This window comes from Myotis myotis, unplaced genomic scaffold, assembly GCF_014108235.1.
Source record: "Myotis myotis isolate mMyoMyo1 unplaced genomic scaffold, mMyoMyo1.p scaffold_m19_p_5, whole genome shotgun sequence".
Taxonomy (NCBI): Eukaryota; Metazoa; Chordata; class Mammalia; order Chiroptera; family Vespertilionidae; genus Myotis; species Myotis myotis.
The window spans coordinates 34,892,108-34,915,840 of NW_023416357.1; the positions used below are offsets into that span (position 1 = coordinate 34,892,108).

At 36.9% G+C, this 23,733-nt stretch overlaps 1 protein-coding gene across 8 annotated transcripts in view; it reads left to right on the forward strand.

Annotated features, from left to right (window-relative positions):
* The window catches only part of SREK1 (splicing regulatory glutamic acid and lysine rich protein 1), a 49,406-nt gene that overhangs the window by 21,072 nt on the left and 4,601 nt on the right, over positions 1-23,733 (forward strand). For 4 of the 8 annotated variants that reach the window (XM_036310465.1, XM_036310471.1, XM_036310470.1 and 1 more), the window contains 9 exons: positions 1,781-1,945; positions 2,064-2,242; positions 3,410-3,540; positions 4,417-4,531; positions 10,627-10,746; positions 11,415-11,801; positions 18,586-18,681; positions 22,283-22,427; positions 23,523-23,668. In XM_036310465.1, the coding sequence (XP_036166358.1) occupies positions 1,781-1,945; positions 2,064-2,242; positions 3,410-3,540; positions 4,417-4,531; positions 10,627-10,746; positions 11,415-11,801; positions 18,586-18,681; positions 22,283-22,427; positions 23,523-23,668 (1,484 nt within the window). Of the gene's footprint in view, positions 1-1,780; positions 1,946-2,063; positions 2,243-2,348; positions 2,368-3,409; positions 3,541-4,416; positions 4,532-10,626; positions 10,747-11,414; positions 11,802-18,585; positions 18,682-22,282; positions 22,428-23,522; positions 23,669-23,733 lie in introns of those variants that run through there. The other 4 variants (XM_036310466.1, XM_036310472.1, XM_036310467.1 and 1 more) reach the window with 4 other exon arrangements.

Here is a 23,733-nt window from a genome sequence, read left to right on the forward strand (position 1 = left end):
TTAGTCTGTAAATGATGGGACCCTGCTTTAACCATGTGTTAGCTGAGTATCTTTGGGAAAATTATTTAATTTCTCTCATTCTTTCTTATCTGTGATAATAGTAATAATAATGGTCTCTTAGGGTTGATATGACGATTAATAACCCAGGAAAAATTAAGTGCTATGATATTGTTAACTAGTGCACAGTTGGTGTTGGTGAATGCCCAAGATCCAATCAGTTCTTATTGTTTGTAAGTTCACCCACTAGCTAAAATTTAGAAGACTCAAAATCAGTACTTGTGCTTTTGCAGTCATTCATCGACACACACAGAATCATGATAAATTTGAGTTTTTGATATGTACATTCCCAGATGAAGTCAAACAGAGGAGTGCTCTTTTTTTAGATTTAATGCTGTTCAAGTGTACCTCTTTTTTGTTTTGCTTTGTTTTGTTAATCCTCACCTGAGGATATTTTCCCATTGTTTTTCAGAGACAGTGGAAGGGAGGGGGAGAGACAGGGTGAGAGAAACATCGGTGTGAAAGAGACACACCGATTGGTTGCCTCCCACACATGCCCTGACCAGACTGGGGATCAAGCCTGCAACTGAGATACATGTCCTTGCCCGTAATTGAACCCTTGACCCTTCTGTCCACGAGCTGATGCTCTATCCACTGAGCCAAACTGGCTAGGGCCAGGTGTACCTGATTTTACTGCACTGTGCTTATGTCCTTACATGTTTTTTTTTTTTTTTTTTACAAATTGAAAGCAATACCCTGCACCAGCAAAAAGATTACAACTCTCCCTGTTGTGGTGGTGCAGTGGTCTGTAATTGAAACGGCAATATCTCCAGGGTATGCCTATAAATAAGAGTCCTTGTTGTGGTCTGTTTAGTGCCATGTTTTTCACATTTTGTACTTTTTGTGAATGATTTCACCATTTTAATAAGCTCCCAAGTGTAGTGTTAAAGTGCCGTCTAGTGTTTCTAAGGGCTGGAAGGCTGTGATATGTCTTACAGAGAAAATATGTGTTAGGGTTCCTTCAGGAATGAGTTGATAGTGCTTCTGACTATGAGTTCAATGATAATGAATCAAAAATAAATGTTAAATAAGGTGTCTTTAAACAGAAACACAACATAAAACAAGGGTATGTGTTGGTTGATGAAAATATTATGACCAGAGACTTGTTAGGAACCTAGCCTTCTATTTTCCCTAGGAACAGTGATTCAGTATTCAACAGTTCAGTGTTTGTGGCAACTTGATAGTACATAACTACTGCAGATAATGAGAATTCAGTAGGACATAACTACTGCAAATAATGAGAATTGAGTGTTTTTAGTGTTAAGATTAAGAGTAGATAAAACATCCAGATAGTCGCCCTAACCGGTTTGGCTCAGTGGATAGAGCGTTAGCCTGCGGACTCAAGGGTCCCGGGTTCGATTCTGCCAAGGGCATGTACCTTGGTTGCGTGCACATACCCAGTAGGGGGTGTGCAGGAGGCAGCTGATCGATGTTTATCTCTCATTGATGTTTCTAACTCTCTATCCCACTCCCTTCCTCTCTGTAAAAAATCAGTAAAATATATTAAAAATAATCCAGATAGTCAAGAAATATGTGGCATTTCGAATTACATTAAAAACTTCTGTGACCTCCCTCTTAATAATTCAGACATATCCCTGGCTTAAAGCTAGGAGCCCCTAGTTTCTTCCCATTGTTGTTGAGTTGATCAATTCTTTTCAAGATTAGTTAATGGTAATTTTTGATACTAACCAAAAATGTGCTTTTTTCCCCTTCTTCTTAATAGCTGGGTGTTTCCCTTAGCAGTTTGGGAGCTATACCAGCAGCAGCACTAGACCCCAATATTGCAACACTTGGAGAGATACCACAGCCACCACTTATGGGAAATGTGGATCCTTCCAAAATTGATGAAATCAGGAGAACAGTCTATGTTGGCAATTTGAATTCCCAGGTAATGAAGACACTGATTCTTTCCCCCTTCTTAAAAATCATATAGATTGATAAAGTAATATTTACCTGATTTAAAAAAAAAGAATATACTTTATTAAAATGTTACTTTGTTTCTTTAGACAACAACAGCTGACCAGCTACTCGAATTTTTTAAACAAGTTGGAGAAGTGAAGTTTGTACGGATGGCAGGTGATGAGACTCAGCCAACTCGGTTTGCTTTTGTGGAATTTGCAGACCAAAATTCTGTACCAAGGGCCCTTGCTTTTAATGGAGTTATGTTTGGAGACAGGCCATTGAAGTAAGAAACCCTAAACAAAGAAATTTTAATGATTTTTGGAAAACTTTAAAGTATTTTTGATGTAATTAAGGCTTTTTTTTTTCTTTTTAATAGTAATTGGCAATTTGTGGAAAGGAAGACTTTGTGTTAAGTATACTAAATGAGTACCTGAGATACCATTTTAGCCTTTATGGTTGTATTTGAAGACATCTTATTTTCTCTTTTATAAAGTTTAATTTAATGTTAATGTTGGTTAAATATCCTATATAATGATCATAGGTATTTTTCCATAAGCTTTAACAGGTCATGTGGGTTTTGCATTATGACGGGACTAATGGACAATTTAACATATGGGTTGAACTTCTTTAATAATACAGTAATAAGAATTTTGGTAAATCCAAAATCCCAGGAAGAAAATAATATTAAGCACTCAGAAATGATCTGAATCATACATTTTGAGTTTTAAGGTTGGCTCCTATCTTTGTTTGCAAAATGAGAAATTGATGTAGCCTGTCAGATACTCTATTTTATGCAGATTATTGAGGTAATTACCTTAGTTATACAGTTTGATAAGGATTCTGATATTAAAGGATAAATAACTGTTCCTAATGAAAGCTTGTCTTCTATTGTGGAAGGGGTGAGACTGAAGAAATTCTTCTATGTGCATCAGAGAAACCACTGTTGCCTGGCAGATAAAGAGTTTTATCAAATGCCTCCCACATTCAAAGCTGGGTTTGACTCAGCTGTGGTCCAGGGGTGATTAAAATAGTGTACAGAATATACAGCTTCCCTTGCTCTTCCTAGGGTGAGAGGTTATCAACAAAATCTTATAATCTAAGAATAGAAGTGATTGATTTTAATATTGGTGTCAACATTTTAATTTATTATAATTCTAAGGTGTACAGGGGAAGTGGTTATCCTGGCCTATTTAAGTTGTTAAAGAAGTCAGCTAACATTCAGAGTTTTTTTCTCCTCTTGCTTTTGGCTTTGTTAGCAAGAGATGATGGCAGGTGGAAATGAGATTCATTATGGTTTTTGAGGTTGGTTGTGGTTATTCTGTATTTAGCTATATTACTCTTAATGTGCTTTCAAGGCGTCGATTCATAAATATATGTATCATGTAAACAATTGTTTCATGTTTTGTAAAAGATGGTGTGTATTTGTGATATGCTAATGTTTTTAATTTAGAATAAATCACTCCAACAATGCAATAGTAAAACCCCCTGAGATGACACCTCAGGCTGCAGCTAAGGAGTTAGAAGAAGTCATGAAGCGAGTACGAGAGGCTCAGTCATTTATCTCAGCTGCTATTGAACCAGGTAAGGTCATAGTGTTGTTACACAGGTCATAGTTTAAGATCATAGAATTTTAGAACTGCAAGGAATTTTAGAAATTAATCTTGTTCAGTTCCTTCATTTTACAAACAAGAAGACTGAAACTCAAGAAAGAGTAAGTGACTTACTAATGTCAAAGGTCAAAGAAGTACTTAGCACATTCTTTTCCCATGATACTGAATTGAGGCACATTAGCCTGAGTTAATCAGTTTTATACTTTAAGAGCAAAATTAGTGCTCAAAACTGACTTGCTTAAAGCAATGTATAAATGTTATTGTGAGACCAAAAACAAGAATAAATATATTTAAAATGTGATGATTAGGCAGACTTACTTTTCATCAAAGTTTTAATTGTAAATATAAAAAAGATTCTGTGAGTTAGGGAAAATACAGACACTGTTTTAGCAAGGTAAAAGAACACTTACCTCTTCAAACTTTTGTGTTGCTAACTAAAATTTAAGAATCCAATTTAAAACTGTCTAGATGGTTTACATTTGAGCAAGTTTTCTAAATTAGCACTCAGAATTTAAGCCTCAATTCTAGCAAAATAAATGGAGAAAGATTTAAAATCACTGTTATAGGAATTAGAGACATGTTATAATCGTACATTATGGCAGCAACAAAATATTACGAACAGCTGTTTATAATCATCTGGTTTATATGTACTGCTGCAGGGTGGCTGCACTCAACGAGTTTATGCAATGACTTTCTTGGATGTTTCTGAAGGATAATTGCACAGGAGGAGGATGTACAGAGAGTAGGCCCCTTGCACTATATGTGGTACATTCCACTTGTGCCTGATTATTAACTGGGATCTTTAATTGTTCTGAGCTTACACTGCAAAGTGGTTTTTTCCTCCCAGAGTCTGGAAAGAACAATGAAAGAAAAGGCGGTCGATCTCGTTCCCACACTCGTTCCAAATCCAGGTCTAGCTCAAAATCCCATTCTAGAAGGAAAAGATCACAGTCGAAACACAGGTGAGAATTTCTGCTATCAATTTAAATTTTTTTGGTTTTGTATTAAAAATAGTTAAGATTTCTGAGTTTTTGTCCAAATGTCAGAATTTAGAAATTTCATAGAGTTCACCAGAAAGTATGGTTACCATGAAATATTGCTTTAATTATAATTAACTGTAGTTAAAAATGTAATTTTTAATACATCATTTTTATTTCAATGAATTTTTAGTTTTAGAAGTTGGTTTTCTATCTTAAGATGCAATGTTTCTGATTTTTCTAAGAGTAAACGAGTGTTTATACAGACTAGCAGAAACTTTGCATATTGAGAAACGGGAACCGTGTATGTGGTGATACTGATGGCTGATTGCTGAAGTTGCTGCCCCCTCCCTCTTCCCAGTCCACTCAAGTGTTGGAAGTACCATCCCAAATCTTGTTTTCAAGTCCTTCTTCTCTTCAGTACTTTGGTACCTGAAACAGGAGTGACTTCCAGCTTTAGTTCCAACTATTGTATTGTGCTTAAGCTCTGTTTCTGTTTTGTTTTATTTTTGAGCATAGCTCTGTTGTTTTAACTTTTTTTAAAATCTGTTGTGTTTGACTCAAAGGGGATCTCAGTTGTCTTCTTTAAGATGTAGAGGGACTGTTACTGAAATGTGGAAATGTATATAGTGGATTCTAACTGTATGCTGTATGCACACACATACCTAGGCCTGAAGAGAAGAGGTAGATAATAGTGTGTGCATGTTTATTTGTGTGAGATGTGAGGGTATTAGAAAAGGAGGGGAGAGTTTTAGGGGAGGGAACCAGTATGCTGCAGTATGTTGAACCTCACCAGCAAGCTCAGTTTAGTCTGTTTTTCTGTGTTGTTCAAGGAGATTGAAACAATGAGATAAGAAAATATTTCTTTGACTCTAATAGGGCATACTTCTTGGCTATTTACTGGTTTATACTTCTCTGTTATTCTTAGTTTGGAAAATCTCCTTTGGCATGTGGTTTTACTGTATTCTTCCATCCAAGGTCTTACAATAAAATAAAGCAAGTTCAGATCCAAGTGAAGGAAGTTGTTTCATGTAAAAGGAATGACCAGTGCAGCAGAAGCCAGAACTGGAGAAGGAAAGGGGTATAGAAGCAGTGGTGCTAGATTGTTGACATTTTTATAGGTTGACAGGATGTGGTGAACATAAAGGAGGTCAAGGAAATACAGAATTGAATTGAAGAGTTCATTTTGTGTTGATTACAAGAGCCAGGCTCCAAATCTAATACCTTAGTAGTTTTCTAGGCTAGAATAAAACCAAACTTAATGATTGACATCATTGTTTCCTTGATAATCTCTGGGAAGCTTTATCTGTTGGGGCAAGTAATTTAACTATCCTCTTTAAGGTTTTTGCTCTCATCGTTTTAACTATATTTGGGTATTTTCCCTTTGTAAGGGTTAGTGGGGAGGAGGATTATTCAGTCTAAACTGAAATTTGTTAATTGTTTCTCATTCATGCGACTGCTTTCATGTAGGTCTAACTGTGTAGCGTTATAAATTACTTATCCTTGGCATGCATACAATTGACCCTTGAACAACATGGGTTTGAACTGCATGGGTCCACCTATATGTGGATTCTTTTCAGTAAATATATAGCTCTCCATATCTGTGGGTTTAGGGTTCATGAATTCAGTCAACCACATATCGAAGACAGTACATATTTTCGATCTGCAGTTAGGAATCCACAAAAGTGAGAGGCCTACCATATGCATTGTTCCATGCCATCCTATATAATAAAACCCTAATATGCAAATTGACCAATGGCGGAATGACCTGTCGCTGTGATGCACACTGACCACCAGGGGACAGACGCTCAATACAGGAGCTACCCCCTGGTGGTCAGTGTGCTCCCATGGGGAGCGCTACTCAGCCAGAAGCCGGGCTTCCAGCTGGTGAGCACAATGGTGATGGTGTGAGCCTCTCCTGCCTCCGTGGCAGCGCTAAGGAGCAGTGAGCAGACGGGTGGTAAGGACGAGGGGTCCCAGACTGCAAGAGGGCGCAGGTCAGGCTGAGCGCCCCCCATTCCATGAGTGTCGTGCACTGGGTCTCTAGTTTTGTATAAGGGACTGGAACGTTTGCAGAATTTGGTATCTGTGGTGGGAGGGGTTAGTTCTGGAATCAATCTTTTTTGGATTCTGAGGGATGACTGAAGTTTTGGGGGAGTTAGAAGATTTTTGACTGTCTGGTGGGTCAGCACTCCAACCCCTGCATTGTTCAAGATTCAACTGTATATATACACACATATCTACATACATACACACACATATACATGAATACACACACACATTTTTGGTAAGCATATACTATTTTTATACATGGTTTATAGAAACATAAAGCTTTTACTAAGTTCTTAAATACATAAGAGGATAAGTTATGTTTAAAGGGGGTGGGGGGAAAAACTCCTTACCCAGAAAACTTAAGGATCTTGCCATGGAAGTAACTTCCCCCACCCCAGTAGGGGAGAGGGATGTCGGACATTTCTTGGCTTTGCCTCCCCTGCTGTTGGGATTTGATGCCCTTAGCGCTAGCTCTGACCTGCTAGACTTAGCAGGAGTGTGGGTTGTAGGAGCCCTGTCTCTTGAAGGCCACCTTTCTATGTTCTCACTGTGCTCAGGTGCTTCTAAGCCCCTGCCCTTCTTATTCCTTCCTCTTAGGAGGGAGGAAGGGGTTTTTTGTCACTGTGACCTTGGTTAGGACTGGGATGATTTGTTCCCACTTTTTGTTTCCAAATTTTTATGTGTTCTCATCCAGATAGTGTTAGGAAAGATGGGTGGCACTCTAATTATTATATTTTAAAGACCAGCATAGGACTGTAAGACATTTAATAACATTTTATGGGAAACAACTGACTTACAATTTTTGCAACGTGATGGTAAATTGCCCTTTATTCACTTTAATTTATAAATGCAATTTTGCACATTACTCTAAAATGAGAACAGCTAACAATAATTCAAATCTTATCTTTGGTTGGATTAGATTTACTCTTGACTTGAAGCTTTTAGCATTCCTAGTTAAAAAACTTGTAGGTGACTAGAGGGTGATGTAGAGACACGAAAATATTTAATGTCAAAATTAAAATACAATAATTATTCTTGGGCAGTAACTTTCAAACTCTAAGGAGACCTACAGGGTAAGGTAGGAAGCCAAGTAGCTTGTATCTATCAGGGGTCTGGTTAAATATTTTAAAGGGTTTTCTTTGCTTAATTAAGGTGGAAAGCACTGTTTGATTAAAACAAATTATTTATATTTTTAGTAAAGTTAAGAACAGAAGTCTTAAGATTTTTTATTAAGTACAAAGAAGCAAAGGCCCTTTATCCTATGTGGATGTCTGTAAATGGACTAAAAATGTTCTCAGTTTTGTATTTTTGCCTTAATACCTATTAGTTGATCCTTGTATCTCTTAGGTTATTATTGATAAAAATTTCAACAAACTCTGACTTATCTTCTTATATTAAAAACGTGGTATGAAGATAAATGTATAATTTTTAAAGACATAATAGATGAGTGGTTCAGTTGAAAATTAGCTGTTGAAAAACAAATTTTGACTGAAAAAGGCGTTTAAAAAACAAGATTTCATTATTAATCAAGGGTTGTCTGATTTCATAGTATACCACAAGCATTTAACTATATGTATTTCTTTTATAGATATTTGTTTTAATTCATGAAAACATGACTCTCAAAATGAGTTTTAATTATATAAAGCATACTTATGAAAGCTCATTTGACCTCTTTGGAATAAATATAGATAGAATTTAAAGTTTTCATATATACTGTTGATGGTGATGACAGTGAGAGTTAGGAATTTTAAGCATTTACTCTGTGCCAGAGACTGCTAGGCAGTTAATTTTCCATACATCATCTGATTTAATTATCATGACAGCCCTATAATTCTTACTCCATTTACAAATGAAGAAACTCAGGATAGAGAGGTTGACTAGTCAAAGTTCTCACAGCTAGTGTGCGGCAGAGCTGAGTGTTAGGCTCAGATTGTCTGACTCCAAAGCCAGTGACTCGTCAGTTTATTATTAAGGTTGTGTGCATTCAGTATTGTTATATTTTAATAGTTCCTAGGATATTTCATTATAAAAAACACTAGAGGCCTGGTGCACAGATTCGTGCACCGGTCGGGTCCTGCAGCTAGGCCTGTGGGGATTGAGCTGAAACTGGCAGTCCGACATCCCTCGGGGGGTCCTGGAGTGCAAGAGGGCACTCTGCAAAGTTGCTGTCACTTGGCAGCTCCAGTGTTGAGCATCTGCCCCCTGGTGGTCAGTGCGTGTCATAGGTACCAGCCAGTTGGCTGGTCGTTTAGGCCTTTATATATATAGATATTACATAAGCAGTTATTTCAGTGGGAAAAGAAGCCTAGAGAATTTCACAATTGGAAAAACCAATGTTTTTTTCCTTCTACAATTTCAGTAATAAGGGTTTCTTTTAATAGCTATCTTTATCTATATATATAAAAGGCTAATATGCTAAGTGTATGTCCAACCGGTTCAGTTGAAAACAAGACGCACACTGACCATCATGGGGCAGACGCTCAATGCAGGAGCTGCCATGACATGGACTGGCCATTACAAAGAAATGGTACCGTGGACCTGGCACCAACAAAGCAACACTCGGCTTCCCCCAAGTGGGAAACAGGCCTTGCCACCTTCCCAGAGCGACACCCCACCAAATCGCAGCCAATGCTGCTGAGACCCCATGGCGCAAAATGTGGCCCACAGCCCAGCTTGGAAACAGTCGCTGTGGGTGCCAGGTAATGACGTCACGTAGGAACGCCCGGCTTCCTCTCCCCAGCATCTAGCCTCCTTGGAGTTTCTTCAGCCCAGGAACATGACTTGCTTTATAGACACATGCAAACATTTTACACATCAACCAAATGTCTGTGAAGCATTTTCCTATGCCTCATCTCATTTGATCCTCACAGAAGTCCTGGAGTAGGTAGATAGGAGACTTGAGAAAATCCTGTTTTCTTTTCATTAGCTGGAAAACAGAGAGTTAGAAAGTTTAGAAACTTGACCTGACTGAAAAGAATAAACGGTAGACTTTGAAAATGACTTTAGGTTTTCTCATTGTATAGAATATAGTCAACACTGCTGCAGTTAAATATTTTACCCTTTGTTCTCCCTTCGTGATCAACAGTAATAATCAGCTTTGTGTTGATATTTACTGCTCTGTTGCTGACAATTACTTGGAAGAGAAGTTGGGGTGCTTCACTAGGCTGGAAAAAACTTAGCTAAATCAGAAAGCAGGTCTAATTAAGCAAGTTTATTCTATATATATAAAAGGCTAAGTTGACTCGCACATGCACAATACATATAAAACTCTCACTGGCGCCAATCACTAGTATAGTTATAAAAGCAGGGCCTTACAAATCCAACGTTTGGTTATGTCTAGCTTTAACTCAAGTGATGATGCTTATTTTTCTGTCACACTAGTACTGTCACTAGTGCTATGCTGCTTATATCTTCATAATATGTATTTTGACAAACAGCACACAGCCATTTATAGAAACTATTGAACTGTGTAATCACTACTCAAGATTACAACTTGTCAAGATAAGTTGTAGTTCCAAGTAGTCATTACATGCAAGTCAAGAGTTAAAGACAATTTGTGATATGGAAACTTGGATCATAGGAGAAGTCGTTTATATTAAGGCACGTAATAATTAGCAAAAGAGATTCGCATGAGAAGAAGAGATAATGCACAGAACTAGCATTATTTTGTCTTCTGTTTTCACAGAGGTATATTCCGTTTTGTGAGATATTCTGGAGGGGGGAAAAAAGGAAAATAAGTTAGCAAAAGAAAGCCACACCTGAGAAATGTTAACTTAAATCTGACACAGGAAATAACTTAAATTCTTTCTCTGTTTTTATCTTGGTGTTCTGAATAATGATCAATCTGATAAAGTTTCCATAAATAAAGTATTTTAGATAATCTAACTAAAGCACTACATAGTGGAGAATTTTAAAATATTGATACATATTTTGGGATAGTTTTAAAAATTCTCTTATTTGAAAGACATCACTAAAAGTTGAAATTCTAAGAAAAAGATTTGACATTCTAACAATTTGTTTTTCTTTAGGAGTAGATCCCATAATAGATCACGTTCAAGACAAAAAGATAGACGTAGATCTAAGAGCCCACATAAAAAACGCTCTAAATCCAGGGAAAGACGAAAGTCAAGGAGTCGTTCACATTCACGGTGAGTTTTGGGTGAAAAAAAAGGCTTTGTTAAAAATCTGTTGTGAGGGAAAATAAACTTTTTTTCTGATTGTTTTAGTAATGATTAATATTGGTTGCCGTTGATTTGGATCTGATTGCCATTATGACTCATGAGGTTTCTGTACTTAATTCCACCTGGTATTTGTTTTTATTTTACTAATTAATCAATTATTTTAATCCTCACCTGAGGTCATTTTTTTCATCAATTTCTAGAGAGAGTGGAAAGGAGGTAGGCAGGGGAAAAAAGAGAAACACACACACACACAGAGAGAGAGAGAGAGAGAGAGAGAGAGAGAGAAAGAGAGAGAGAGAGAAACATTGGTGTGAGAGAGACACATTGGCCACTTCCCGCACACACCACAACTGGTCCAGGGATTAAACCTGCAACCCAGGTAAGTGCCCTTGACTGGAATCAAACCTGCAACCCTTTGGTGCATGGGCTCTAATGATTTAGTAGTACTGGCCAGAGTGATATTTGTTTTATTTAGTAGCTTCAGTTACAACTGAGTTATATAGAAACTTGTTATGTCTTATAGCTATTATAAATTGTTTTGTATTGGTAATTATTGAAGAAAGAGAGGAAGGTCCTTTTGGTGAGTAGAATTATTTCAGTTGTGAATTTACTTTCTTATTTTTTCTTTTTTAAAGGGACAAGAGAAAAGACACCCGAGAAAAGATCAAGGAAAAGGAAAGAGTGAAAGAAAAAGATAAAGAAAAGGAAAGGGAAAAGGAGAGAGACAGGGAAAAGGAACGTGAAAAAGAAAAGGAACGGGGTAAAAACAAAGATAAAGACCGGGATAAAGAACGGGAAAAGGACCGGGATAAGGATAAAGACAAGGAAAAGGACAGAGAAAGAGAGCGGGAAAAAGAGCATGAAAAGGAGCGAGACAAAGAGAAGGAAAAGGAACAGGATAAAGAAAAGGAACGAGAAAAGGACAGATCCAAAGAGATAGATGAGAAAAGAAAGAAGGATAAAAAATCCAGAACACCGCCCAGAAGTTACAATGCATCAAGAAGATCTCGAAGTTCCAGCAGGTTTGATATGCTTAAAATTTTTACCAAGGTTTTTACTGATGACAAATGAAAATAAGAATTTTAACTGAGGGGGATAAGATTTTCTTTACAAGTGGAATCAGTACAGTAATATCAAAACATTTTCCTTTTCAGAGTAAGCATTTCTCTAAGAGGGCTTGCCACATGATTGAATCTGTGAGAAGGATGGATGGTATTGGGCAAAATTATTTTGAAAAGTTTTACTTCTCTTTTGTGATCCATTATTTTAACGTGGTGGCAGCACTAGCAGATGGTGCTGCTGCTGATTTTCTTGGAAGGTGGGATGGCAGGGGCAAGTTTTAATTTTTTTAATTGGGGTGACATTGGTTAATAAAATAATATAGGTTTCAAGTGTACAATTTTATAATATAGTAGAGGCCTGGTGCATGAATTTGTGCACCAATGGGGTCCCCCGGCCTGGCCTGTGGGATTGGGCTGAACTGGCTATCCAACATCCCTCAAGGGGTCTTGGATTGTGAGAGGGCGCAGGGCAGGCTGAGGGACCCCACTGGTGCACAGTCAAGGCCGGGAAGAGACGCAGGAGGTTGGTCAGCCGGGGCGGGACCACGGGAGGGCTCCAGGGCGTGTCCGGCCCCTCTCGCTCAGTCCCGATTGGCTGGACCCCAGCAGCAAGCTAAGCTACCGGTTGGAGCGTCTGCCTCTGGTGGTCAATGCATGTCATCGTGACTGGTCGAGCGGTTGACTGTCTGCCCCCTGGTGGTCAGTGCACGTCATAGCGAGCGGTTGAGTGGCCTTAGCAGAACATTAGCATGTTATGCTTTGATTGGTTGAATGGATGATCGGACACTTAGCATTATTAGGCTTTTATTATATAGGATCACCTGGATATTGCATTGTGTGTTCACCACCCAAGTTCAAATCTCATTTCACCACCATATATTTACCACCCTTTACCTTTGTATCACCCAGTCCCCTTTCCCTCTGGTAACCACCATACTGTTGTGTGTCTGAGTTTTTGTTTGTTCATTTTTTGCTTTCAGTTTTATATCCCACATATGAGTGAAATCATAGGTTCTTGACTTTTTCTGTCTGACTTATTTCGCTTATCATGATATTCTCAAGGTCCATCCATGTTGTCGCAAATGGCAGTATTGCATTTTATGGCTGAGTAGTATCCCATTGTATATTTGTACCACATCTTCTTTGTCCAGTCATCTAGCAAAGGACAGTTGGACATCACAGCACACCTATTAGGTTGGGTATTATCAACAAGATAAGTAATAACAAGTGTTAGAGAGGTTGTGAAGAAAAGGAATCCTCATTCGCTGCTGGTGGGAGTGTAAACTGAAAGTTTCTCAAAAAATGGAGCATAGACCCAGTAACTCTTCTGGATTTCTACCACCAAAATGTGAAAACATTTATTCCCAAAGATATATGTACCCCTATGTTCATTGCAGCATTATTCACAGTAGCCAAGATATGGAAACAGTGGAAGGGCCTTTTTAAAATTTAAATATAGAAGAATTGACCTCTTAGACTTTCGTATTTCTTTGGAGTGGTGTGGTTAGTTTTATGTGAAATGATTTCTGAAATTGCAGTGTTAGTGCTTTTTCATCTAAGTTAGTTTTTACTGCACTATTTTGTTGAACGTATGAACGTTTACATTTTTTGTTTTGTCATTTTTAAGATTTTGCTTTTTTCTTAGGACTGTTCCCTTAATCTATTAATAAGTGCTCTGCCACCAGGTGGAGTAGGTTGCCATAGTAACTGCAGCAAAATGAGGACCTTCATTGATTGAAGATTATGTAAACCTACATTTCATTATTCCGGATGATACTGTGGCTATAAATAAATAGAAGTTCTTGTGTTAAGCTATATATTAAAATATATATTTTAAGCAAGTTTTAAAGGTATGTTAAGCATAATTTTTCATAGAAAATAATTTCAGAAACAGGAATGTCTTTTTTTAAAATTCTTTTTAAAAATATTATTTTATTGATTTCAGAGAGGGAAAGGGAAACATCAATGATGAGAGAAGAAGCATCTATCAGCCATCTTTTGCATGCCCCCTATTAGGGACCAAGTACACAACCTCGGCATGTGTGCTGACTGGGAATCAAACGGTGACCTCCTGGTTTTATTCTTTTTTTTATTCCTTTTTTTGGTTTTATTCTTAATGCTAGTCTTTGTTTAGATAATACAAGATAATTCAAGCATTTCAGTGCTTTTAGTATATGACAGATTTTATGTGTCAGCAATTTTTCATGCCTAACCTTATTTAATCTTTAAAAAAGTCTATGTGCCCTAACCAGTTTGGCTTAGTGGATAGAGCGTTGGCCTGCAGACTCAAGGTTCCCAGGTTTGATTCTGGTCAAGGGCATGTACCTTGGTTGCAGGCACATCCCCAGTAGGGAGTGTGCAGGAGGCGGCTGATTGATGTTTCTCTCTCATCAATGTTTCTAACTCTCTATCCCTCTCCCTTTCTGTAAAAAATCAATAAAATATATTTTAAAAAGAAATAAGTCTATGAGAAGACTATTATCATGGTTGTAAAACATAAGGAAACTGAAGGTTAGAGGAAATTTTCCATCTACTTTGTACTTTAGTATCAGAAGTACAGTAGCCCTTTCTCTTTGTAGAAATTAAGTTTACTTGAGAATTCTCTAACTAGTTCTTGGTTACTTGCTTTAAGAAAACTTGATTCAGAAGCATAGAGTTGAAAGCAACACTTTGTTAAAACTAGAGGCCCGGTGTATGAAAATTCATGCATGGGGGCCGTCCCTTAGCCCCGCCAGCCTCCTCTCACACTCCAGGAAGACTCAGGGGCGGGCGGCGACCCGGCGATCAGGGGAAGGCGACGCCCCATCACACCTCTGCTGCTGCCACTGCCGGCAGCGCAAGCCTCGGCCGGCCCTGGTTACCTGAGCCTCGGGTGGCCCTGGGCAGCTGGGGGGCTGAGGGGACTGGGGGACTCCGGAGGCAGGCACACAGAGTGGCTGGGCCTGGCCTTGCCACATACCTGCTGCCCAGCGGGGCTGAGGGAACTGGGCGCTGCCATCTTGTGGCTGTGAGTGCCACCATCTTTGAGGGCGGGCAGTCAATTAGCATATTCCCTCCTTATTGGCTGTGAGTGCTGCCATCTTTGCAATGGCGTGAGAGTCAATTAGCATATTCCCTCTTTATTAGATAGGATGGGCTTAAACTAAGCTGGTAATATTTTAGCACATTGAACCAAAACCTGAAGAATTAATTTAACCTCATTTACTGTGGGTATCGTTGAGATCTGTGACTGCATGTTTATGGCTCAGTGATTTTAATGATTCTGTGTTACATATTCTTTTGTGTTTATGTAATTGTTTAGATACCGCTCTTCACAACACCAAATAATGTTTTTGATGCCATTTAGTTGAATTTGCTTTTTCTGGTGACTGTGAATGAAATGTTTAATTTTTTCTTGGCCCATTTTAAAGTCGCTTGATATTTAAGAAAGTTCAGATATTCACATTCAGTGCTAAATATATTCTTAAATAACCTCTGGGGTCTGGAAAATAAATGCTCAGAATGTTTCATACTTTCAGAGGAGCTTGGTGAAGATATACAATTTCTCACTTTTTAGCATTTTTCTGCTTTTCAGTTGCTCTGATTTGTTTAGTAAATGGGGGAAACATTTCAATTGCTCAGAAAAATAGTCTACTTAATATTTTTATTTCCAATATTCTCCTAATCTACTTTTTAAAATAAAATTTTTATATATAAAAACTTATTTTTTAAACCCTCACCCAAGGATAAGTTGTGTTTTTTTAAAAAATATATTTTATTAATTTTTTACAGAGAAGAAGGGAGAGGGATGGAGAGTTAGAAACATCGATGAGAGAGACAGGGATGGAGAGTTAGAAACATCAATGAGCGAGAAACATCGATCAGTTGCCTCCTGTACACCCCCTACTGGGGATGTGCCTGCAACCAAGGTACATGCCCTTGACCGGAATTGAACCTGGGACCCTTCAGTCCGCAGGCCGATGCTCTATCCACTGAGCCAAACCGGTTAGGGCCAAGGATAAGTTTTTATTGCTTTAAGAGAGGGAAAGAGAAACATCTATTGGTTGCCTCTCCTACAACGCCTCCCCCCCACCCCCTCCCAACCAGGAATTGTACCCACAACCTACATATGTGCCCCCACCAGGAATCAGACCTGCAACCTTTTTGGTGCAGGGATGAAGTTCCAACCAACTGAGCCATCCGGCAGGGGCAATGCTTAAAAACCTTTTAATGTTTAAAAGTTACTGTCAATAAATAGACCAAGAAAGGGAAGGAGAAAATATTTATTGAGTACCTATTATGTGCCAGGCTCTGTGCTTGATACTTTATTGGTATTCTAAATCCTCATCATAACACTGCAAGGCTTGAGTTATTTTCATTTTCCAGTTGTAAAAACAGGTTCAAGTTTAAAGTAACATGACCCCAGTTGTGTGGCTGGTAAGGTGTGGAACTAAAATTTAAATCTAATTCTAACCAACTGCAGTTCTTCCTACTAGAGCTGCCCACTTCTTTCTCAACTAATTGGTATTCTATTCAGCCTTAGCTCTTACCATCAATTGGTAGTTATTAGATATCCACCTGTACATAGTACTTCCTGAACAAAGAGTTACACTGATCAAGGGGTAGCCCATTTTGTGTATACTTAAAGTCTGCAATTCACAGATGTTCTCATGCTCTGGAAAAAGTGCTTTGGGTTCTTGTGCTGAGCTGTTAACCGAATAGCATTGATTTAATGGGATATTGTTACCTAATTTCTTCATCAGTCAGAAGTCTAATTTTGGGGTATCCTGGAAATAAAGTTGGGTAATGGAGGAGAGAGCTTCAGGTAGATTTGGAATTGATTTATGTGTGTTCTCAAAATTCTTAAGCTTCTTTTGGTCTTAATATCTATTATATATACCACATCTAAAATATTATTTAGATTTTTATTTTATAAATGAAAACATAGAATGTTTCTTTAACCTAGAATCAATTTACTGAGGTGGTAAGAACAACTTGAATTATTAGAAATTGATTCTTTCGGCTATATGGCCAATGGCCACTAATTATCAGAACGCCTTGTGAGATAGTTGGATACATTAGTCATTTAATAACTATATCCTCATACCTCATTCTTGAATTATGAACATATTAAAATTTATTGTTTTTAAGTTGACCACCTTACTAATGAATTAGAGTATTCATATTTGCTAATATGTTAAGCAAAATAATTCTAATAACAATAAACACTTAATCTTAGTAATTTTTTTTACTTTGTCATATTTAAATCCATGGTTTTAAGTGTTTTACTTATCTTAAGCAACTCTGCACTCAATTTTAAATGAACAGAACAACAGTAATGAAATGGTAGGAGATGGGAGGGCTAAGCATAAGATGAGTTAATGTAAATACTTTTAGAGATACTCGGAATACTTAGGTCTGGAAAGTTCACATTTTTCAAGCCAACTTATTTTTCATTTCTTGAAAAAGGCATGTTAGTGACCTTATTACAAAATAATCCACCGTGGGGCAGCAAGGAGCTAGATGCATGATAGTGGATCTGATAGACAAAACATGTTTTTAGATGCTAAGGAAGAACATATATAACTTGAGAGAATCTGAAACATCCATTAATATTTTTTTCAACTCAAGAAATTATTGTTTAAATAAACAAGATGAGTTGGAGGTCCTCTACTCTTTCTAAGAGGAAATGTTAGGAGATCTTTTTATTAATCTGTAAGATTTATGGTTCATAATTTGACCTGCACTAAAATTGGGTAATAGAATGTGCTCATAAAGGACATGCGCTTAAATTGGCTTCCAAAGAATACTGGTTACTTGAGAGCATTAAGGACTCTTCTGCTTTTACGTGTTTGAATTGTCATTTCTTTATTTACTAGAGGCCCGGTGCATGAAATTTGTGCAGTGGCGGGGGGGGGGGTCCCCTCAGCCTGGCCTGTGCCCTCTCACAGTCTGGGAGCCCTTAGGGGATGTCCGACTGATGGTTTAGGCCTGCTTCCTTAGCTCTGCCGTGGACATCCTTAGCTCTGCTGTGGAGGCAGGAGAGGCTCCCACCACTGCCGCTGCACTCGCCAGCTGTGTGCCCAGCTTCTGGCTGAGTGGCGCTCCCTCTGTAGGAGTGCACTGACCACCAGGGGGCAGCTTCTGCGTTGAGCATCTGCCCCCCTGGTGGTCAGTGCAATCACAGGGACCCGTCATTTGACGTTCGGTCGATTTGCATATTTGCCTTTTTATTATATAGGATTTTTAAAATCTTTATTGTTGAAAGTATTACATATGTCCCTTTTCCCCCCTATTAGTTGAAAAAAATATTAATGGATGTTTCAGATTCTCCAGCTTGCCCCCCCACTCCAGGCCTTCACCACCCAATCGTCTGTGTCCATGGGTTATGCATATATGCATACCGGTTCTTTGGTTGATTATCTCCCACCCACCCACCTCTCCAGCTTTCTCTCTGAGATTTTGCACTATGTTCCATGCTTCCATGTCTCTGGATCCACTCTGTTCATCAGTTTATTTTGTTAATTAGGTTCCACATATGAGTGAGATCATGTGATACTTGTCTTTCTCTGACTGGCTTATTTCACTTAGCATGATACTAGATGCCTCCATGCTGTTTCAAAGAGTAAGAGATCCTTCTCTTTTCCTGCTGCATAGTATTCCATGGTATAAATGTACCACAGCTTTTTTATCTACTCGTCTACTGATACGAATTGCACTTTATTTAAATTGCTGTTGTAATATATGGCATATCGTTGACTTTCAGGGAAAGGCGAAGGAGGCGGAGCAGGAGTTCTTCTAGATCCCCAAGAACATCAAAAACCATAAAAAGGAAATCTTCGAGGTCTCCATCCCCTAGGAGGTAGGTTGAAAGTATGTGCCCATACTAAGAAGGAAGCAGGAGGGACAGTTTTCTCTTCAGTATATTTTTAAAACTTTATATATATATTTTTTAAATTAAATCTTTATTGTTCAAATTATTACATTTGTTCCTCTTTTTTCCCCCCATAACTCCCCTCCTCCCAGTTCCCACCCCACCCTCCGCCCTCACTCCCCACTCACTGTCCTCATCCATAGGTGCACGATTTTTGTCCAGTCTCTTCCCGCATCTCCCACACCCCTTTCCCCCCCAGGAATAGTCAGTCCATTCCCTTTCTATGTCCCTGATTCTATTATAATCACCAGTTCATTCTGTTCATCAGATGATTTATTCACTTGATTCTTAGATTCACTTGTTGATAGATGCATATTTGTTGTTCATAATTTGTATCTTTACCTTTTTCTTCCTCTTCCTCACAAGGTGAGGATATGTACTTATTTTCATCTTTCTAATAAAAGAGGAAGTACAAAATATACACTGTTGTGCAGTTGCTTTTTTCACTTCACAGCCAGATCTTTCCATATTTGTCAGAGAGTGCTGCTTTACTCTTTTTTACAACTGCATGGACTTCTGTTGTATGATAGTACCTTAGTTTACTTAACCAGCCTGCGGTAGAATGGGCTTTCTTAGTTTTTCTGCTCTAAATTATACAGTACTGTAATGAATCGTTTTGGACTTAATTCATTTTGTAATGTGTACGTATGTAGGAAAACTTTCCAGAAATGGTAATGTTGGGTTAGAGGATTGTGTTTGTAATTTTGAGAGTTTTCCATATTGCTTTTCATACGGATTGGCAATCCCTGTACTTTAACTAGCTGTGCATGAGAGTGCTTGTTTTCCTACAGCTATAACAGGTTATGTAATCAAAGTTGTGGGTTTTTGCCCACCAGATTGATGAGTAATATTACCATTATAGTTATTTTAGTTGTATTTCTCTTAAGAATAAAAGTGATCATCTCTATATTTGAAGGCCATTTCCTGTGAATTGTCTATATATTTTGCCATTTTCCTATGGAGTCTTTTATTTTAATATTTTCAGAAGCTTTTTCTGTATTGGGGAGACTATTCTTTAGTGATTTGATTTCAAGTATCTTTCCTAGTTTAAAAACTTATCCTTCTAAGTTATTGTTTCTAGATTGATCACCTTTATTTATGAGGTAATTTAGAGTATGTAATTTTGCTAATATGTTAAATAGGATAGTTTTTTAGTAATTATTCAGTAACTGTTTTTTTTTTTACTTTGTCATATTCAAATCCCAGCTTTTAAATACAAATTTTTTTTATTTTTATATAACTTAATTTCTCAATTTTTTTCTATTTAATTTCTAGATTTTGTCATAAATTTAGAAAGGTCTTTTCCTATTCTAAGGTTATGATAGAATTCCCCCATTGTTTCTTCTTCTACTTTTATGGTTTTATTTTTACATTTATATCTTTGATCCATTAGGAGTTTATCCAAATGTACCATCCAATTTTATTTTATTTTTCCAAATGCTTCACTGTTGTCCTAATACCATTAAAAACTCAATTTTTCTAATACTAGTTTGATAGATTGCTTTTATTATGTACTAAATTTTTCTATTTGGGTTTATTTCTGGGCCTTCTAGGCCAGCGATTTTTAACTTTTTTCACCTCATGGCACACATAAACTAATTACTAAAATTCTGCGGCACACCAAAAAATACATTTTTTGCTGATGAGACAAAAAATAGTGTAGTTTTGTTTCAGTCTTATAGGAGGACTGTTGTGTTTTGTTGGTTGTCATTTTTTAATTTGACAATCTAAGGGAAAAAAGGTTGGTGCCCCTAACTAAATAGTCTGGTATTGCATGTTTTAAAAATTCCTGCAGCACACTGTTGAAAATCACTGTTCTGTGCTGTTGGATTGGTTTGACTGATGATTTCTGTGTCATGGTTTTAATTATTCAGATTACATAGTATTTCTTAATAGCTGATAAGGTCTGTTCTCCCCCATACTTCCCATGGCTCTTTTTTCTAGCTTTCCTGACCATGCTTGCATGTCTATTTTTCCCTTTGAACATCAGAGTCAGTTGTCTAGGTTATAGAAATAAAACCTATTGATGATTTATATTACAGTTATATTTATTAGAGAAAATTTATAAGTAGCTTTATTAATACATAAGACTTTAATGAAGATGAATCTTTCTATTCAGGAACATAGTATATCTTTCTGCTTATTCAGGCCATCTTTAGTGTTTTTTAAGTGTTTGTTTCATACAGATTTTATGTATTTTCTAAATTCTTATACATATTTTACTTTTATTGCTTTTGTTAATGAGTTCCTTTCTTTTCATTACATTACATTATCTAATTGGAGGTTGGGTTTGTACATAGGAAGGTATTGATTTTTGTTTGTTTTTTCATTCCTTTGTTGGTAAGTCATAGTTTTTATAAAAAGCTTTGCCAGAGTATAAGGAGCATGTTTCCCAGCAGGGTTGTTTTGTTTATTTGCTTGTGGGCTATTGTTTTTAGGTGAGAATAATGAAAGACATAGGATATGATAGAGGTAGCCATATTTTTATTGAAAAAAAAAAGCTTTGTTTATGAAAGCCAAGACTTCTCTCAGTTTTAAATTCAGATTAGACAAAAAGATATATTTACAAAGTGTCACTGTCTTCCCTATTTCTTTAACCTTACTCCCCTCCACCCTCTGTAAGAGATTGTTTATTTTATCCTTCCTTTCTTTTTGCAAAATTGAGCAGATACATATATTTGATTTTCTCTCTTTTTTCACAAAGGACAGTCTATAATATATACGCAGAGAGAGAGAGAGAGAGAGAGAGAGAGAGAGAGAGAGAGAGAGTGTGTGTGTGTGTGTGTGTGTGTATGTGTGTATATGGTCAGTTACTACCCAACCCCACCTTCACCCAAGTTATTTTTTAAAAAATGAGAAATAATTCACTTACAATAAAATTCATCCTTTTATATGTGCAATTAAGTGTTTTTTTAAATATGCTTACAATGTTCTGTAACCATCACTACTACTTAATTCTAGAACATTTTTTGTCATTTTTAAGAAAGCCCATACCCATTAGCAGTTTCTCTCTCTCTCTCTCTCTCTCTCTCTCTCTCTCTCTCTCTCTCTATATATATATATATATATATATATATATATATTTGGTTTCATTTTATCCTAATTATAGTAGCTAGGTAAATTCTCAAATGTTTCAGAACTAATAAATTGACAGTACTAAATTTTGTTTTATGCGAACATCTGGCTGGTGTGATTCAGTTGGTTGGGCATTATCCCATGCGCTGGTCAGGGGCGTGCAGGAGGCAGCCGATCAATGTTTGTACTCTTACATCGATGTTTCTCTCTTCCTTCTTTCTCTCTCTCTAAAAATCAGTAAAAACTATTCTTAAAAAAATAAAAGTTAAATTAAAAGTTAATTGGAGTGTGGGTAGAATAGGTGGCATCATAGGTCTCATTTATGTTACTTGATCAAACTAGATTACTGATATGCTTATTTACTGATATGCTTTAGTGTTAGGTAACATTTTGTCAACAATAGATCAGGTCTTTCATTTCTTAGAAGTTAACTGACATATTAATATTCTTATAGCAGAAATAAGAAAGATAAAAAGAGAGAAAAAGAAAGGGACCATATTAGTGAAAGAAGAGAGAGAGAACGTTCAACCTCTACAAGAAAGAATTCTGATGACAGAGATGGGAAAGAAAAATTGGAGAAGAACAATACTTCACTTAAAGTAAGCAATGGTCATTCAGTGTTTCGACTTTTAATAATTAATAACTGAGATTGTTCTTTATTGCATAGAAGTAGTTTTAGGCTAAAAGGTCCTTGAGGGCAACTGTGTCTTGTATGTTTTTGGTATTCTTTTGTATTTGTTAAATTGACAGTCTTTTTAAAACTAAATTTTTGAAGGGATAGATAAGAGCTAATTAAAAGTTAAACAACCACATTCTCTATTTTAGAGAATCATGGGATGGCATATAGTAAGAAAAATTTTAGACTATTTACGGTACATGTAACAAATGTATTTGATATTTATATTCAGATTTCTACTTGATGCCATTTTCCTCAGTATTTTGTTTCAACAAATTTGACAGATGTTCTGTCATTATTAGTTTTGTAATATATACTGAAATTAGGTTTGTTGAATTAGATAATTAATGGAAAACCAAATTCTAGCAATTAAGGGTTTTGGGATGAATATTTTAAGAATTTATGAATTATGTGTATTGGTATAATTTGTATTTGAACATCATTATGAGTTCTGGAGCTTTTATCATACAGTTTTATTTACTCATACTGATAGAAGTTTGTCACTGTCAATAACATGCATTTCTTGAGCACTTACTATGTGTCAAGCACTATTTCTCATGTTCTCATTTAATCCTCACTTAAGCTGAGGGCAAAACATGGACGTTCTCGAATAGTCTTTGTTAGGAGGAATAGTGACTGGCTTTTCTCCATTCCTTTACTTTTGCTTCCTTGGTTTCCAGATTACAAATCTATCCCGGTGTCTTTGGCAACTATTTTACTCTTTCCACAGATCTGTCACATTGAAGTCAGTGAACAACACTTACTGAACACTTCCTTAAAATTTCTGTTGATCTATTTTTTTCTAATTCAATTTCCATGGGTTGCCATCTTTTATGAGAAGTGCAAAACACACATGGATACATATTTGTTTAATCTATTTATATGAAATGGTAATGGGAGAAAACCCAGTTTTATTAATTCTCAAAAAAATAAAGTTACATATTTTAGCCATAAGCAGATGTAGTAACAGGCAACTCTTGAGAAAAATATTAAATGTATCCCTTAATATTCATTGTAGGAGAAGGAGCACAATAAAGAACCAGAATCAGGTGTGGGCAAAGAAGCAGATGACAAGGATGCACCAAGGACTGAGGAAAACCAAGTACAGCAAAATGGGAATTGTCAGCCAAATGAAGAAAACCTTTCTACCAAAACAGAAGCCGTGTTAGACTGACAAGTGCACCTCTAAATGCACGCTGGAATAAAATCCAAAGCTTTTAATTACTCTT